This window comes from Tauraco erythrolophus, chromosome 2 (genome assembly GCF_009769465.1).
Source record: "Tauraco erythrolophus isolate bTauEry1 chromosome 2, bTauEry1.pri, whole genome shotgun sequence".
Lineage (NCBI taxonomy): Eukaryota > Metazoa > Chordata > Aves > Musophagiformes > Musophagidae > Tauraco > Tauraco erythrolophus.
In genome coordinates this window covers 39,525,451-39,544,694 of record NC_141466.1, presented here as the reverse complement: position 1 = coordinate 39,544,694, position 19,244 = coordinate 39,525,451, and the positions used below count along the sequence as shown (strand labels likewise).

General features: G+C 40.0%; 1 protein-coding gene across 1 annotated transcript in view; it reads right to left on the bottom strand.

The window, feature by feature from the left end:
- The window catches only part of LMBRD1 (LMBR1 domain containing 1), an 87,367-nt gene that overhangs the window by 43,415 nt on the left and 24,708 nt on the right, over positions 1-19,244 (bottom strand). The window contains exons 6-7 of the mRNA XM_086608297.1: positions 18,497-18,585; positions 14,510-14,583 (exon numbers count right to left, since the gene is read on the bottom strand). Coding sequence (XP_086464423.1) covers positions 14,510-14,583; positions 18,497-18,585 — 163 coding nt within the window. The remainder of the gene's footprint in view (positions 1-14,509; positions 14,584-18,496; positions 18,586-19,244) is intronic.

Below are 19,244 nucleotides of genomic sequence, written 5' to 3'. Positions count from 1 at the left end.
CACTAACTGTTCAGGCTTGTGTCCGATAATACATGCTGCAGGGTTAAGTCTTTAAAGTCTCAGGCTGCTATCACTGCTGTTACTAATGCCTAATCAACTTCACTGAAACCCCATTTTACAGTAGGAAAAAATAGTCTAATTTTATAATTAAAACAACTTAATTTAGAAAAGATTCCTCTCTCTCAAATCCCAGCAAGTGTTCCATATAAGATATCACTCCCTATCACTTAGCTTAAGGGCTGGAAAGCCAAACCCTAAGAGCTCGCTACCTAGTAAGTACAAGTTAGAGGCATCATCCTTGAGCAGCTGTCTCATTCTGATTGGAGATTTTGCCCACAGGCAATACAAATAATATCTCTGGATGAAGTTCCTCTTTATACTTCATAGATTTCTTGAAGTAGGTGGCCTCCTACTCTAAAGGAGAAGAAAAAAAAAATCCAGAACAACTTAAGCAAAGCAACAGAAAACCCAGCTTACCCATCCTATTAAAAAACCAACAGTCTAAACAAAGATCTTAATGCTTCTTCCTTACTTGTTATGCACAGAAGTGGTAGTTAAGCCTGAGATGGGAATTTGCAAAGAAATCTGTCATCAGTAATGCAGGAGCCGGTAACTCACATTAAAGCAACAATTGGTTCAATGTAGTTTACACAGTGTCAGTAGGCATTGAAGAAGGGTGAGAAGCATGCTCTAGCTGTTCTCCCAGCATGTCCATCTCCATATTGAACCCAAATATACTCTGTGCTCCAGACAGAGCACTAGTACACCTCTATAGAGGTTACATTAGCTTTGCTTCCAGTTTGCTTGATTTTCACTTGTCTTGTGTCCCTTTCTTTGTCATTCTGTCTGCAGCAGATCCACCTACTCCCCTGTCATTCCACAGTTAAGATTTAGAAGGAAGAGTTGCTGTTCTGATCCTTCGGTCTCTTGCAGACTCAGCATCTTACAACATTTTAAACTCACCAAACTCACATAGCCCATGGCTAGATAAGGGAATAGACTTTCTTATTAGTTGCTTGGTATGTTAATAGTCACTCATAAGCACAAGCTGGAAAACAGGGGAAGTCGAGACAAGATGTAAAAATCACATTTTACAAAAGTTGCAGCAAGCAACTCCTTCAGGGATAAACCCTAGAGTATTAAAAAGATCCAAAAAGGTTTTCCATTGGAAACCATAACCACTAGTTTAACATTTTTAAATTGAACAAGCTACCAAGACTTCCACTGAAAAAGGTGTATTGAGGTGGGAATTCTTAATAAGCACATAGATCTGGCATGAGCACAGAAAAGATACACTGAAATGAATATAGCAAATGCCTTTTTCAGGAAAGAGTTAAGTTAGTTAAAGCTGACTTTGAACACATAATGCAAAAAGCCTGAAACCACCAGGCATTATAGTTTAGTTGGAAATTGATTATGTTTCACTTTTCTACATCAGCTATGCTCAACTAATCAGATATGGTCTAATAGGGAGGTGATTCCGCCCCTCTACTCTGCTCTTGTGAGACCCCACCTGGAATACTGTGTTCAGCTCTGGGGTCCCCAACACAAGAAGGACATGGAGCTGCTGGAGCAGGTCCAGAGGAGAGCCACAAATATGATCTGAGGACTAGAGCACCTCTACTATGAAGACAGGCTGAGAGAGTTGGGGCTGTTCAGCCTGGAGAAGAGAAGGCTCCAGGGTGATCTTATAGCAACCTTCCAGTACTTAATGGGGGCCTACAGGAAAGCTGGAGAGGGACTTTTTACAAGGGCCTGTAGTGATAGGACAAGGGGAAACGGCTTTAAACTGAAAGAGGGCAGATTTAGATTAGATATAAGGAAGAAATCTTTCACTCAGAGGGTGGTGAGGTACTGGAACAGGTTGCCCAGAGAAGTTGTGGATGCCCCATCCCTGGAAGTGTTCAAGGCCAGGTTGGATGAGGCTTTGGGCAACCTGGTGTAGTGGAGGGTTTCCCTGCCCATGGCAGAGGGGTTGGAACTAGATGATCTTTGAGGTCTCTTCCAACTCTAACCATTCTAATGATTAACTTGTGGCCCAAACAGGATAACTTCTCCTCTCAAACAGAAGAGTTAAATCGTTTCTGACCACTTCAGTACACAACCAGTACTGAAACTGAAGGTAGTTCACCAACTTTTTCTAGTTAAAGATATTTTTAAGTATTAAGCTTGTGACTTCAATGAATTATCAGAAAGTACTTGTATTGCATAGCAGAAAGACTTCCTATTCCATTTATTTTTACAGGTCCATATATCAAGCAGATACAGCTTTTAAACGCTATCATCAAGATATGCATGTATATATATCTATAATCTTGCACAAAAAAGTGTAGAAATTAATCCTGACAAACATTTCTTGCATAGCACTGCCCTCTAGTGAAGTCACATAAAACAGCCAAATAAAAAATTATCAAGTCTTATTATAGCACTGTATAAGAGGCATCTAATTTACACAATTATTCTAATTCCTGTTTCTTTTTTTAACAGTTTGTTTCAAGACTTCATCTGAAACTGTGACCATGAAAGACTCGATTCAATTGTACCCTGATCGAAAACGCACTTACTCAAGTTTAAAACAACTAAACTCTAGCTTTGACTCCTACGTAAAGACATAGGAGTCAAACACAAGTTAGATTGTTTCAATACAAACATCCCACAAAAAAACTCAATTTCAATAATATTTTGGTATAGAAGAGACTTTCTTCATTCATAGCTTATTAGCTTTATTTGAATTACGCTAAGCATGAGAGAAGTCATATTAGGATATTTTTTATCCTCCATAGCAATTGATACAGCTCAGTTGCCTATACTGAGGACTGTTACATATGGATACAGTGCATCCTTATCAGCACTGCTTCTGTTGGAGCAGGCAAGCTAGTACAATTAAGACATCTCAAGTGTGGTACAGCCACGCGTCACACCAATACAGGCAACACTTAAGTTTGTGTAAGAGGAACTAGGACTCCACCTTCTTCCTTGAAACTGCACCTTTCACCTCTGTGCACCTAGATTGCACAGTTTTCTTGAAAAGTAATCTGACTCTGTAAGTAATAGCCATTTACTTTCACATTGAAGAAATCTGCCTCCATCTCTGGCTATCTACACCTACTATCATTCTAAAGAAAAACTGGAATTCAAGAATCTTATTTCCAGAAGGCCATCAAGCACAGCAAAGAGTGACAGTGGTTCACACATCCCCTCTAAATCGTGATAAGTAAAGGAGAAAGCCTCCTAAACACATCTGAAGACAGCTGACCATCTCATGGACAGCTGGGCTGTTTGTTTTTGGTTTTGTTTGTTTGTTTTTTTGTGTGTTTTTTTTTTAAAGCTCATCCCATACAGCTTGGAAAATAATTTTAAATGTTAACTAGTAAAATTTCAGTTCTTTCATGGCAAGTTTTACTATCCAATCTTCAGTTACTAAGGAGCATGTAAATTTTTGAATAACATTGTTATGAAAAAATTTCAAAGCACAGAACACACTGACCAAGCTGAACTGCTATGTTCAGTATTGCATTTCCTCCATGACCTGTTGTAAACAACACGAACAGTCCATTGAGTACCTGTTTATCCACGTCTCTAACACTCGTTGCTACAGTATCTTGTTACACATTCACCTTCATTTTTCATATTAATGTTTTCTCTCCACCATACAGATTCAAAGATTGTCTCGCTTATTTGTCAATGTTCAAGTGGACAAAAAACCATAATCAAGGCTTGCAAGACGCAGAAACTAAGTATGACAGGCTCTATACTACAGTAGGTTTTTCTACTATGCACAGCAAGCTTCTGCTTGCTGGACATAACATCTGCAAAAAAGTTAACTCTGACTCAGTTGTGATGCTGAATAACTGTTATGCTCAGTTGCCGTCTTCTGCATTGCTTCATTAGGCTTAGAAGAGCATTAACAGCCAGAAGATTAACCTTTCAAACTGCAACTCTAAACAAAGTACAGAACTATCATTGATCCAGCAGCTTAAGATCTATAGTTGTTCAAGACTGCAGTAGCAATCAGGTTGTTAAAACAAAGACGACACAAATCAGTTTGCTATTTTTGTTATCTACTGCTTCATAGAGAACTGAACATAATCAAATAATTACATTTCTTTTATATTTAAGAACTGATATTGAAGTGATTAAGTGGTAATGACAATGAATGCTACTAACTTGCAGATTTCTCAGTAACTGATGTCTACTTAAAATCGGTAGTAAGCAACTGCTTTTATGGTTAGACATCTTATAAAAGGCTTTAAGGTCTTTGGGCTGTTAATAAAAAAATAAGTCAACTGCAAGAAAACTAAATCATACTCTGGACAAAAATCAGGTGTGAAAGGTCATTACATTTGTCAGTAGACAAACTAAGCTTCGTAACATCTCTTTCAGGATGGAGGAAAGAATCACTTCAGTTTCACAAGAAATCAAATAATGCTTATTAAGTGTTTTGGAAAAATTACAGAGCCAATTATAATCATCCTTCAAGGACATGCTAAATGAGATGCACAAGATCACTCAAAAATTAATCTGCCTATCATTGTATGAGTAATATGCTATTCTGCCTTGAATTCAAATAGCAATCTGGAGCTGACAACAACTATTGTATTAATACCTAAGGCAATGTAAAACCATTTCAATGCAAAATACATTAATGAAAGAATAGATGCAAACTACATCATCTGTGAAACTGTTTCAAACAAAGCACTGCAGCCCTAATTCATCATTTTCTTGTTATATTCCACATTTATAGACATGGAAAGCTGTCAGTATAAATCATCAAGGTCATGGATTTGCAGAATCCCCCTGAGGATCACTTGTTCACATTTCTTACAAAACAATCTTAAATATCAAGTGCTATACTTCAGTATTATGCATTACAAAACAAAGTCTACTTTTTTTGGTGTTCAAGCTTTAAAACAGAACAGCAACAACCAATTCAAGATTATGTTGAAAATTGAGCCATATCAAGAAATAAAAGTTTAAACAACGTTACTCATTTAAATGTTGCATGTACTTGAGCAAAATGACATCTATGTTTATACTCTTGTCAGTAATACGGACTTATCTATCATGTGAACATTCGTAACAGAATTTATCTATGCTTTGGATAAACCCATCATTTTATAGTCTCCCCTTTAAAAGTAAAAAATTAAAATATACAACTTCCCTAGTTGTCTCTTTCTCCCCTTCAGTTTTCCAAAATGCCAATTAATGTCAAGAAAAGACTATTCTTCAGTATGCTCAACAAGCAAATGCAACACAAGACGTGACTTTTAGTATTATATTCTAGAAGACCCAGCGTTATACATGTCTGCTCTGAAGTCTGGACCCAGTATCGACCCTGGCATACACCACTAGCAACTGGCCTCACAGTAGACTTCATGCCACTGATCACCACCCACTTGGCCAAGCCATTCAGCCAGTTTTCAATTCATCTTACTGTCTGCTCATCCAGTGCATGTTTCATGAGCTTCTCTATAAGGATCGTATTGAGACCCTCAATGTGAGCTAGGTTTGGATTCCCAATAGGAACTTGGAAAATGCACGTCACTGGCAAGAGATGTTAACATGTTATAACAGTATACCAGTATGTCAAGAGCTGAAAGCTGAAGTGGAAAGCATTACTCTGAAAACAGTTTAGTTCAAGTGTTCTTCAGAATACAACTTTTGAAGTTTCAGGAGTTAAGCACCATGCATATCTGCTGATAAACTTGCTTTCAGAATTTTGATTTACTTTTTAAACAATGGTACTGTTGTAATATGCATAACAGAAACAGTATTCGCCTAAACTGTTGTTATCCTCAATTTCAAACAAATTGTGCTATTAAAATAATGGTATTCTGCTTTACCACCCAAATTGATTTTTGTTTTGTTTTGTTTTCAGACCTAACCTAAGTTAGCTACATTCTGTAAAAAGTTTTAAGTTTCTGGAAGATTTAGACAACTCAGTTCTGTGCCTACCTCCTAATTAACCAAGCACTTTAGGAAGAAAAACTGCTAATTGGAATGGCTATAATAAAAACCAGAAACAAAGCTAATAGACGAAAAGTTTATGGGGCAAACGTAAGAGGCAATTTGAGACTCCTGTTATGGACTTTTTAATAAGGTGAGAGACTTATCAAATACAACTAAGATGTCTGATCTAGCTTATTCTTACACACTACCTTCAAAACATTTAGCCTTGTGCTAGATATTTTTCATCTCCGTTTGCAAATAAGTGTCAGAAGCTCTGTTTTTCCTACAGAAGGCTAGCACTACTGATACAGGTTCAGACTCAAACTGCACAGTCTGCAGCCAGACACTGTTACAGCTCCAGAGAAGTCACAGTTGCCACATTCTGCAGGACTGTCCTAGATGTCATCACATGGAAAACTAGAGAGAACAAGCCAATTGTCATGGTTTTAGGCTGATCCAGCAACTAAAACTCACACAGTCTCTCCTTCTGTCTCTCCTTCAGCCTCACCTCTGTGCCTGGCAAGGTCATGGAGCAGATTCTCCTGAGAACCATGCTAAGGCACATGGAGAGCAAGGAGGTGGTGGGTGACAGCCAACATGGCTTCACCAAAGGCAGATCGTGCCTGACCAACTTGGTGGCCTTTTATGATGGGGTGACAACATCGGTGGACAAGGGTCGACCAACGGATGTCATCTACCTGGACTTGTGCAAAGCTTTTGACACTGTCCCGCACGACATTCTTCTCTCTAAACTAGAGAGGCATGGGTTTGATGGATGGACCACTCGGTGGATAAGGAATTGGCTCAATGGCCGCACTCAGAGAGTAGTGGTCAACGGCTCAATGTCCATGTGGAGACCGGTCACGAGTGGCGTCCCTCAGGGGTCCGTGTTGGGCCCGGCCCTCTTCAACATCTTTGTCGGTGACGTGGACAGTGGCATGGAGTGCACCCTCAGCAAGTTCGCCGATGACACCAAGCTGTGTGGTGCTGTCGACACGCTGGAAGGGAGGGATGCCATCCAGAGGGACCTCGACAGGCTGGAGAGGTGGGCCCGTACCAACCTCATGAAGTTTAACCAGGCCAAGTGCAAGGTCCTACATCTGGGTCGTGGCAATCCCAGGCACAATTACAGACTGGGTGGAGAATGGATCGTGAGCAGCCCTGAGGAGAAGGACTTGGGAGTACTGGTGGATGAGAAGCTCAATATGAGCCGGCAATGTGCTCTTGCGGCCCAGAAGGCCAACCGCGTCCTGGGCTGCATCAAGGGGAGCGTGGCCAGCAGGTCGAGGGAGGTGATTCTCCCCCTCTACTCTGCCCTCGTGAGACCTCACTTGGAGTATTGCGTCCAGTTCTGGAGTCCCCAACATAAGAAGGACATGGACCAGTTGGAGAGGGTCCAGAGGAGGGCCACAAAGATAAGAGGGCTGGAGCACCTTTCCTATGAGGACAGGCTGAAAGAGTTGGGGCTGTTCAGCCTGGAGAAGAGGAGGCTCCGGGGTGACCTTATAGCAGTCTTCCAGTACCTCAAGGGGGCCTACAAGAAAGATGGGGAGAGGCTGTTCAGGAGGGCCAGTTGTGATAGGACAAGGGGTAATGGTTTTAAAATAGAGGGAGGTAGATTCAGGTTGGATATTAGGAAAAAATTTTTTACCATGAGAGTTGTAGAACACTGGAACAGGTTGCCCAGAGAGGTGGTGGATGCTCCATCCCTGGAGACATTCAAGGCCCGGTTGGATGAGGCCCTGAGCAACCTGATCTAGTTGGAGATATCCCTGTTCCTTGCAGGGGGGTTGGACTAGATGACCTTTGAAGGTCCCTTCCAGCCCTAACGATTCTATGATTCTATGATTCTCCAGTAAAGTAGAGAGGAGAAAAAAAAAAAACAAAGGGACTGAGGGTTGAGACAAGAACAGAGGGAGCACCCACCAACCATGGTCCTGGGCAAAACAGGCAGAGCTTTTCTCAAAGCAAAACAGTTTATTAATGATTACTTAGAAGGACAAAGGGAAACAAAAACTGATTACTTGAGAGGACAGAAAGAAACAAAACCAGATCTTAAAACCGACACCTTCCCCCTCCCCTTCCTTTTCCTCCCGGCTCTACCTCCTCCCCCCAGCAGCACAGGGGGCAGGGACTGGGGGAGTGCAGGTCAGTTCATTCCGTGCTGTTACTGCTGCTTCTTTCTTAAAGGAGGAGTCCTTACACCCTTTTCCCCTGCTCCAATGGATCCCCTACCCACGAGGAAAAAATCTATAAACTTCTCCAGCGTGAGCCGAGCCCAGCCCACTGGAAACAATCCTTCCCCACAGATTGCTCCGGTGTGGGCTTTACCACAGTCTCGAGTACTTAGGGAGCTGTAGCCACTCGCTCCGGCGTGGGTCGTCACGCAGACTCCAGATGCCTCTCTGCCGTGTCGTGCACCCCAACACGACCATCCTCAGGCTCAGGCATCTTCTCCCCACGGGCTGCGAGTGGGTCTCTGCTCCACCGAGGCCGTCCTGGTTGCAGGGGGGCCGCCTGCTATCTCACCATCAGCCACAGGGGAAACTCGGCTCCGGCACACCTCCTCCCGCTCCATCCTCACTGACCTGCTGCCAATGCGGCTGTTTCTCTCAGATCTCAGTCCTCTCCAGGTGAACTCAGCCCAGTGGGCACCCTGGGAGTGGGGTGCCCCCAAGTTCCCCAGCTGGCTCCGCCGCCGCCATTCTCCGTGGGCGGCGCCGGCCCGACGCAGGCAGCCGCCCGGCCGGGAGCCAGGGAGCAGGGGCAGTGCCCTCCTCCCTTCTCTGCTCGATCCTGGGCGAAGCACCTTTTCCAGTTCCTTTGTCCTGACTTAAATAGGGCAATTCGCAGAGGCGCCCTATTGGCTCAGCCCCGACGGGGATGGCAGTCTGATCTGGTGGCCAGAACCAAACCTAACCCGGTTCCAAAACCGGGGAGGTCGCAGGGAGCAAAACCCCTCTCCTGCCACCAGAACCACCCCCCCCCTCCACATCAAACCATGACACCAATTTATTTTCCACTTAAAGTATGAAGCTAAGATCCTCTCTCTAAACTCTTTTTACTTCTCCTCAATCATTTTCCTTGCATCTCATTTCTATTCGCATTTGAATGATGTGGTGTTAAGAAATGCCATAAAACATTTAATTTGCTCCCTTATTAGCTGTTGACTCCTGAAGATATTTCCTACCAAGCATAAAACTTGAATTCAAATCTAATTCTTACAATAACTCCTGCTTTTAACCAAGAGCATCTACTAAAACATACACCATCTTCTGTATTAAGTCATCACTGAAAACAGTTTTGCGTTTTTTGACCTTCCTTGCAAGAAGCAACTCTTACATCTCCTTAAGCTGGTAGTTTCTATGTTAGTACCTTCCCATTGATTTTACCTTCAGGTATGACATGCTTCCAGGTTCATTATATATTACTAATCGCTCTCCAAATTTATAACTAGTATTTCACAGAAATCGAGGAATTCAATTTTTCAAACCACATAAGTTTTATTTCTTTAGCATCTTCTGCTTTAACAGTATATTTCATGCTACTCCATTCAAAAGCTGCAGAGAAGCCTCACAACTCAACAGCTAAATTCTGCTTTCTTCTTCCAACTATGAGAGAAGCTCTTCTCTGTATGTATCACTAGGTCAAACTTAGTGACCCCATTTTGATGTCAGAAGCCATAAAAATGAAAACCAGCAGGCTAATATAACAACCACCACATTGAACCATAATGTTATCTACCTTTCTATTATACCAGTAACACAAGTCCTCAGTTGTCAGCAACTCTGATCCAGCACAATGCTTCCATTTGTGTTGTCCCACATCCACTCCGCTCCCCAAAAATCATACCAAATGGGACACCATTATGTGGTCTATTAAGAAGTCTGTTCTTTGTTGCATGAATAGCTCACCATGTACTTCAGAGTAATACATTAAATCAACCTGGGCTTTAAGAGAGGCCCAGAACACTGGATTGATGTTGATAATACTCCTTAAAAAAAACAGATTTTTAACTAGATTAGTCATTGGGGTAAGCTCATTAGTTCCATAATTTAAACTCTAGCCATTTGAAATCTAAAGAACATCACTCTCCTGCACCCTTCCTCCTGTGGAAGCACAAGGATATGCTTTCACAGACAAAAGCCTAGGAACATACACATGCAAAAGTTTTGCTCCCAGTATCTACTGAAATTCAAGGCTGCCTGCTGCCAGTGCCAAAGCCTCTTTTCCCCAACTTCTCACAGTATTGTATATTACCACAAAGCAGAAGTGCAATTTTAGAACAGCCATAATCTAATTCTTCACACTGAAGGCCACACAAAGCAGTACTGTTAATGTACGTTTGACTAATTGTAGAACAGATAAATTGCACTCCAAGAGACTTAAATAGAATCACATGATTCATCTGTTTCACAGTATTCTTCCAAATAACATTTTAAGATGAAATCAGTCAACTGCAGTCAGTACAGGCACAGCATTTCTATTTACTTTTATAGCATTTTGTGTTAAAGTGGAAGGCATCCAACGTAAAGCCATTCTTAATTAGGTAATAAAGTATTTGCTAACACATCAACTTATTACAACACAACCTTCATTAGACGTTCATTTAGAATAGATTTTTCTTTAGAGTAAGAAGGTGAATATGAGCATACAGAGGACCAGATACACCTGTTCTTTTACTCCCTTTAACAATACAATTGCAATACTGGCATTGGAACAGATTGAGCATTTTCAGAAGTCAGCAGAACAACAAAAAACATCAGTTATGTCTTTACTACAAATCCTCAACTCTTAACCAGTAAAAACCAAAGATCTGAGATCACCTCTGTTCAGAGACAGCGGAACTCTCATACCACACATTCTTTTTTCTCTACCCTTTTTTCCTCATCCTCCACTAAGCATTTAAGGAAAATTTTTAAGTAGGTGTCTTTGTTCTTGTGTTCACCCTTACATAAAGGTATTCTCTTTTTGTGCTTAGAAAGAATAATCTACCACTGATTATCAAACAGCGGTTTGATGACTAAGCACAAAGGCCTCCCATCTTTAGAAACTGGGACAAACAATTTCAGAGGCATACAGAAGGCTGAAAAATACAGGAGCCTAACTACTTACTTGACAGATGTCTGAAGTCAGAGGAAAATATTAAAGACAATGCCTTTGTTTTATCTAGAGGTGCTTTTATTTTTTCATACATTAGTCCTGTATTAAAAAAAAATCTAAACATGAAGTAGTGGGAAGTTACCAAGAGAAAAACAGTTATTCCTTCTGGAATCGTGCTTCTCCTCGCAAGTGAAGTGAGTGGAGTAATCCAAACTGGTAGAGACTGAGAGGCTATACTCTAGGGCCAACCTCTCCCTGAGGCTTCAGGAACCATGACAGCCCAAGAACTTTTCACTACTGAAGTAACTTCTGAATTAAGTTGTACCACTGGGAAAAGCCCAGCCTACAATATAAACTGGAATGCAGGTACATAGCATCCATATGCTGCTGAGGTCATGCTCCCAATTTACTCTATAGAAGATGAGAACAGCACTGCTCATGCTGTCACACTGTTACAGATGGAAATTGCTTACATATGGAAGCCTGACCGCCACTTGCAGTAGGGAAAGAATCATGAAAGCATTAACAATACAGACCTTCTAATAAGTGATTTTCACTGTCTGTGACACATTTGTACCTCAGACCACCCATGTATCAAAGCCAGGTCTTTGTTTCACCATAAGATTCTACAATTGCCTGCAAATAGTAACAAAAACACTCCCATATCAGCAGTGGGCAACAACCACCTCCTGTGTGAGTTCATCCCTAAAACTTCCGCAAAATAGCCTCTCCACTTCTCTCATCCTATCTTAAAACAACTACTGTAAAACAGAAAGAATAGTTTCAGAAGGATCAAATACAGCAGTTAAAAACAAAGGAAATAGTACTTCCATGCTCCAGGCTTTTTCATAGACAGCTCAGTTGAGGTTTTCCAAGTAACAAATTAGTCTAGAATCTTAGTAATTAAGGCATTCAGAGAAGCCTATTTTAGTTTTCATGCTTAATGTTTAACCTCATTTACCACCCAGTATTTGTACAAGTCTCAGATACAGTAAGACTAAAGCAACAACATTGAGGACAGAGGTATTTTCTTAATCCAAGAATCCATAGAGACAACACAGCACACTCAAGTTATTGAACATTAAACGTAAGTCATGTTTCTAGGTTCAGCTAGTTTTGAAGACAGAAGCGTATTGTGTTACTCAGCTGAAGGGTGCCTACAAACAGTCCATGCTCAAAAAAAATAGGGAAACTATCAGAAGCAGGAAATATTAGCAATAAATGTCAAAATTTCCACATGCTTTTAAAAACCATTGTTTACATTTCACTCAGCAATATATCTGTGCAAAATGAAACAATGTTGCATTTTAGATGCTTATAGATATTCACTAACAGTTACAAAAATCATACTTGGGTAGTTGTTTGGAAACAACAGTGAGGATATTCTCCCAGCCTATGAGTTTGTTCTTAATGTTAGTCTCATGAAGGTTAAAAACACTACATGTGTTCTCCAGTAACATAACTGGACAAGAAATTTATCTTTCCTGCCATAATTAAGGGAAACAAATTTAAAAGCTGACATGTTCTTACAGCCTAAGCAAAGGTTTGGATCTTTCTTGACCAGCACATAATCTAGATGTCAGCAACATAGCCTCAATGATTTAGTGACCCATGTCAGTCAGAAAAGGCTTAAAGTAATAAAATTTATGATTTGGGTCAAGTTAAAGCACTTAGGTGAGCTGAATTACTCTCATCCCCATTGACTGCAATACCTACTAGCTGATCTGCCAGACTGCTCTCCTACCTGCTGCACAGAGCCTGATGACCAGTGAGCTGTGTTCTGACACTTACATCTAAGAACCCATATTGAATTGTCTCCTATAATCCTGCTGTAACTTATGCCAGCTGAAGTCACTAGAACAGACAGAAAATCATTAGCTGTGCTTGTTACTCAATTTAGATTTAAGAGTTTAAAGGCAGCATTTAGCAGGTACTTTACCCCCTTACCCAGTTATCACTAAAACACTCTTCCCTCTTTCATATATCCTTGTTCTATGATAGTTTTATGCATTTATCCCTTGCATGACAACAAGCTACCACAGACCACCTCCTTGGCTAGCAATGCTTTAAAGTAACTTACCGCACGAGCTATTGTTACAAAGCCACTTAGAATTCACTCGCAAAGCTACCTGGGATCAACTTTACTATGTCAAAGCCAGGCTGCAGTGGAAGAGAAAGCTATTTTATCAAGGACATGAACTTAAAGATTAAAACCTGTATCAGGAAAACACTGCCTTCTCAGAAGTTTTAATGCTTTGTCTGCAGTTAACTTAAGCTTTAAAGCTTCAACTTTGTTGCAAAATTTTACCTTGATAACAACTTAATACATTACAAGCAGGCTGATTATTCAGTGACTGAAGAAGTGGAACAGATGGGAAAAGCAAATGTACACATGAACATCACACATTGGCCAAACTATCGAATTGCCACTTTCCATAAGAAATGTATAGAATAAGTCATCACATGATGATTAGTTGGAAGCAAGAAAAAAGTTTAGGAGTTAAATGGTTCCTTTCCTTTGCACATAAAAGCAAGAGTCAAGCAGTTGAACTAACATAGCCTTACTCATATAATTTACAGTCAGTTACAGTTTTAACACTTCTGAATCCTTCTAAGCTACAGAAAGAACTGCAGTAGTTTAGTTGCATGCTTAGGACTAACAAGAATATTCCCTAGTCTTTAGAAAACCAGCCTCTAGACAGTTTCAAATTTTATTTGCTTTTACCTTTTCAGCTATTCCTGGTTTAAGGCACACATCACACAAGATGTTACAGATTCTTCATACCTAAAACTGAATCCTGACATGCATAGATATTTACCCTTACTCAAATTTTAAAAATATAGAACTGTGAAGCTCTGTTAAAGACACTGCTTTTTCTTTTATTGAAAGGACAGCCTTTTACAAAAACAGAGAGTTATTATTAAGAACATTCTGCATACAAATCAAGTTATTTTGCCAGACTTCATTGTAAACCTCTGTAAAGATAAAAACAGTGTAGAGAAGTTGTAATAAAGGTTATATTCAGTATTAGAGACTGGCCAGACCAAGACTAGGTCATTCCATAGTTCAATGAATAAAAAAGCAGTATTTAGTTTTCCACTGCTGAATGGGGGGAGGGGGGAAAAAAAAAAAAATCACAAAACACCTAAGAACAGGAGGGGGCAGTGAACATTTGTTACAAGCCATAAGGAATAAGGTTACTTTCCCTTGCAGAAACACACTGAAATTAAGTCTGATCTGTGATCAAGTACTGAAACAGTGGTTCTTCAGTTTGCAGTAAAAATTTATTCCTCTTATTTCAAGAACTTAGTAGTGTTTCAAATCCCAAAAATCCAGAGCTTAGAAGACACTGTTGAAGCTACTGTAGCACGATTACAATTTTCAGTACAAGTATAGTCCATGTTAACTGCAAGTATCATGAATGTAAAGAGCTGAAAAATTTGCATAACGACTTACTGTGTAAGTGATAGCTGCCAACATTCCAATCACAGTCAAGGAACTAATGGAAAATGAAAGAGCAGTCAAGCCATCTGGAAAAAAAAAAAAAGAAAAGCCTGTTGAAAATTCCTACAGTGGAAGTATAAGAATATTTCTTTCTGAATTGATTTCCTGAAGATGAAGATATCCAAGTTCATTAGATTGAAGAAAAAAAAAGATCAAGCTATAGTTACCAGCCATAAATCCTATGAAAAATTCACCTAGCGTAGCTTTGTCACCAGTAGATCCTCCTCCAACACTGCAAGAAGCAGGACAGACATCTCTCCTTCGCTACAAGGTCACAGATGTTGCGTTCAGTCAAATAGTTGACTAGCCACTGATGAACTTACTCCCATAGCTGTCTGTCTAATGCCTCTTAAATACTTATTTCTGGCCTCCACAGCATGCTGTGGTAATTTTCATGATTTACATATGCATTCTGGATGGTTCATCTTTGTTTTGTTTGTTATCTCCTGATTTCTCACAATAAAGCACTATCCAGAAAAATCAGGCAAACATGGATTGTTCAAACAACCAAACAAGCAGACCACAGGCCTCAGCTTCACTCAGACCACATACATCCAGATGTACAAACTGGAAAGTGGTCAGGGGACTAAGGAGTTACTGTAGCCTTACTATCACTCTGGAAATGAAAAGAGATAGTAGTTTGCCCAAAGGCAAACTCCCTGAATCCTCCTGCATAATTTTTTCACAACTGCCCCATCCCTGACCTCACCATGCAGGACACAACATGGCAAGTTTTTTTTAATTAAGTAGTAGCATGAAAACTTACAGTAGCTATTTTAATAATTAACTTTAAGCAATCAATTTCATGTTTGCACCTAGTCATAGTAGCTGAGCTACTATTTAATGTTCTCCCCTCCCTCTAGTTAATTCAAGAATTTAGAGCACAGTTTTTATTCTTACGCAGAATTATTAGCCAGTTTCCATTCATTAGCTGGTTTCCACTCTTTTTTCCTGTTCATCATGTCAAGCATTCACAAATGAGAAATCCTGTTATAGTTATCCTCTATGAGAAATCGCATCTTTCTTCTGACCAATCCTACAAGTCTTCTTCCGAAAATACCAAAACCCAATAGAACAGCACAACTAAATCCAACTTCACAGTTCTAGTCTTTCCTTTACTATTTTCACTAGACAATGCCAAACAACTTTCCCAAAGCTAACAGCAATATGTTCCTAAGTTTCAAATACTGTAGCTATGTTTAAAACTGGAAAAAAAAACAATCCAGCACTATTCTCCCTTTAGTACTTGTGAAAATTTCTGAAGTTTAAGGGAAAAAAAACCACACATAAGCAACCCTTATTTCTAACATATCACAGTGTACTTAAACACCATATCGGATGATCCTCCTGTACGTGTATCTGAAATCAATATTTAATATCCATTTTAGAAGTTTGAACTATGTTCAAGGGAGCATTAAGAAACTAACTGGCTGAAAAATTGATAACTGTATACCAGAAGGCTCTGCCTCAGTGGATGAGCTTGCATTCCTTTCATAATCCCACTACAAACTGAATGGACATAGAACAAACATCAAAAACTAAGATCTTTATTTCTTCAGTGAACTATAGAAAGAAAAAGGATAAGTTAATATAGAAAGAGGACAACAGTAGAGACAACAGGCAAGACTTTTGTCCTCATTTCTCAGCATCTGGAACACAAAAGAACCATTGGAACAATACTGACCAGGGACTTGTTGGCTGTGGAGAAGCGCTACGAAAACCCTGAGGGGTCTTGGCAGAGAGCAAGCAGAAGATAAGCCAACAGTGTGCGCTGGCAGCACAGAAGTCCAACAGCATCCTGGGCTGTAACAACAGGAGCATGCCCATCTGTTAAGGGACAGGATCATACAGGGAATATTGCAACCAGTTTCGAGGCCCTCACTACAGGCAAGACTTATTAATCTGAGCAAGTTAAGGGCAGAGCTAGGTTGGTCAGAGGTTGGAACATATGCTGTGCAGAGAAGTTAAGGGAGCCAGGCTTGTTCAGCCTTGAACAGAGACAGCTTTGGAAGAGACCTAATATAGCCTGCCTGTTTATCAAAGTAGTGGAGCCCAGGCTTTTAAGTGGTGTGTAGCAGTTGAGTGTCAGACAGCAGGTGACAACATGTATGTCTGCACTGAACAACGAGAAAATTTGTTTTTCCACCATGAGTCTCCCTCCTTAGGGACTTTTCCAAAAGCTACCTGATAAAGCCCTGAGCAGCCTGTTGTGACCTTACAGCTTCCTTCTTTGTGCAAGAGACTTGTCTAGATGACTTGAGTTCTCTTCAGTCTGAACTATCTTATGAAATTAAACGTCACAAAAGAACGCTGGCAGAGCCATAAATCTAAACCAGACTTCCACATCTCAACACAGCATCTTAATGATTAAATCTTCCTAGAAATAAACATCAGCTATACTACACTTCCATAGCAAGGACATGTACAGAGCTGAATATTTAACTGACAGCCATATCAAGGTAGCCTGGAAAAATGAGCTTACATCTCATCTCAACCACTGTCACTACCTGTATAAACAGTTTTAGCAACGTTTTATTCTATGCTGTCAGAATCTTTGTGAAGTATGAGAAAACAAACAAGCAGAGTGCCAAAATCTTTAAAACCACCCCTATGGACTTGTCCTCCCTATCTTTTATGGTTGCAAGCACAGCTTACAGTACAGAGCACAGTATGAGTAAAGACTCTGCAAGGATGTCAAAGACAAGAAAGGCTTTTCCCAGTGTGTAAGAGGCAAGACAACAAGGAAAAATGTGGGCTGCTGCTGAGTGGGGGAGGGGACCTGGTGACACAGGACATGGAAAAGGCAGAGGTACTGAATGTACCTTTCTCAGCCACGGTCTTTACTAGCAAGACAAGACTTCAGGAAACCCAGGCCCAGGAGACCAGAGGAAAGGATGGAAGGAAGATGCACCCTTGAAAGAGAATCAGGTTAGAGAACACTTAAGAAAACTGGACAAAGTTGATGGGCCCTGAAGGGATGCACCAAGCGCTGACAGAGCTGGCAACCGTCATTGCAGGGAACTTTTGGTCACTACAAAAACGCCTAGACTAAGGCAGAACACAACTTTACCAAGGCTAGTAGCATTATATTCTAAAACATTCAGATAAAAGCCAATACTGATACATAACAGGAAAGAAGTGCAAATATTAGAGTACTTATTTAATTGGATTGTTTGTTAGGTAACTTCTAGTTGCCATTTTTCTGGATATATTTGGAAAGTGGTATAAAGTCTGTCTTACCTCACTAATAAAACACTTTCTTCACACCTTTGCTCTGTAAGTACACCCTAGCTAAATATATGAGCTGCATAAGCTAAAGGTTAAATACAACTTCATGGAATTTGGCCTTCACAATAGTTCTTAAGCCCTAGCATAAAGAAGTGTAACAAAAGCAAAAAAAAAGATTTTAGAAAAGGTCAATACTAGGAGAACAAATGGAAAAAATCATAACACCCATAGGATTTTCGTGTCTGAATAGACAAAGCTAGTCATGAAATAGTCTCATTCTTACAGTGAACAGTAACATCACATTTAACTAGGTAAGCACTTGAAAACTGTCATACAAGATACACACTCATCATACAGGAGTTGATTGATTTTAGAGTAACCAAGTAACATTTAAAAGCTATGTTAAATGAAGGCTCCCTGGCAGAAAGTACTTTTCTCCCCACCCCATTAATATCATAGGACACAATACTGGAATCCTCACTGTCAAATGGGGACTGTACTGAAAGACGACACCACTGGTGTCTCCTCTGTATTTTAAAGACTGTTCTGATTTTTTTGTCTGAACATAGAAAGCAATCTTATTGCAAAGATTTAGTGTAGGTGAGCAGTTAGAAAACTGTCACCAAATTAGTTTTCTTGTTCAGTCAACGATGAGTATGCCAAAATAAGTTAGTAGGAAGTCATGCAAAGCTCAACAAATCTCAAACTTACGACTGCTTCCAAATTCTTCAAAGAGGAGCTTCACTTTCTCCCACTCTGTGGAATTCTTCTTGTTGGGAATATTCAAAGGAACAAAAGCACTGTAACAAAGCAAAGAAGTGATGTCACTTATCATAATTAGTCTAATATCAAAAGAATTCTACTTCCAAGTTAAGAAAACAGAAATCCATTTATTCTTGAAGAAAAATTATATGGTGTCAGGTTTAAAAAAATTCTGAAGGCAATGCTTTATTTCATTCACATTCCCCTCAAATGCTGTGTTTAAATCAGCAGAGTACGTGTGCAAGTGTGTGCAGAGTCAGGTCTGAGGTCAATGAACAAGTGATTTTCTATTTACCAGCCCTAACAGAGGTAAGGACCCTACACTCAAGCATCATGAAAAGATGTATTAATCTGATTTGCTGTCCTAGTTTGACTTGTGCAGAGGAGCAAAAAGACTTTAAGCATCAATTGAGACAAATTCTCTTATAAAGCCACACTTCTGGAAACTATAATAAAACAATTAATGATTCCCACACCAAGCATTAATAAGAGTTTAAAGGGACATGTTTATCTTCCATTATTACAACTATAATAACAACACACCTTCTGCATTCCTTTCCTTGTTCTGTAGTTGACCCAAAGAACTGAAATGCAGAGAAGTTAAATATTTCTGACCTTCCAATAAGCAGAGACTAGCAAAGAGTGCTCAGAAGAATGTCAGGTAGAAGTCCCCTAGCTGACCTCCTGCTATCAGTCT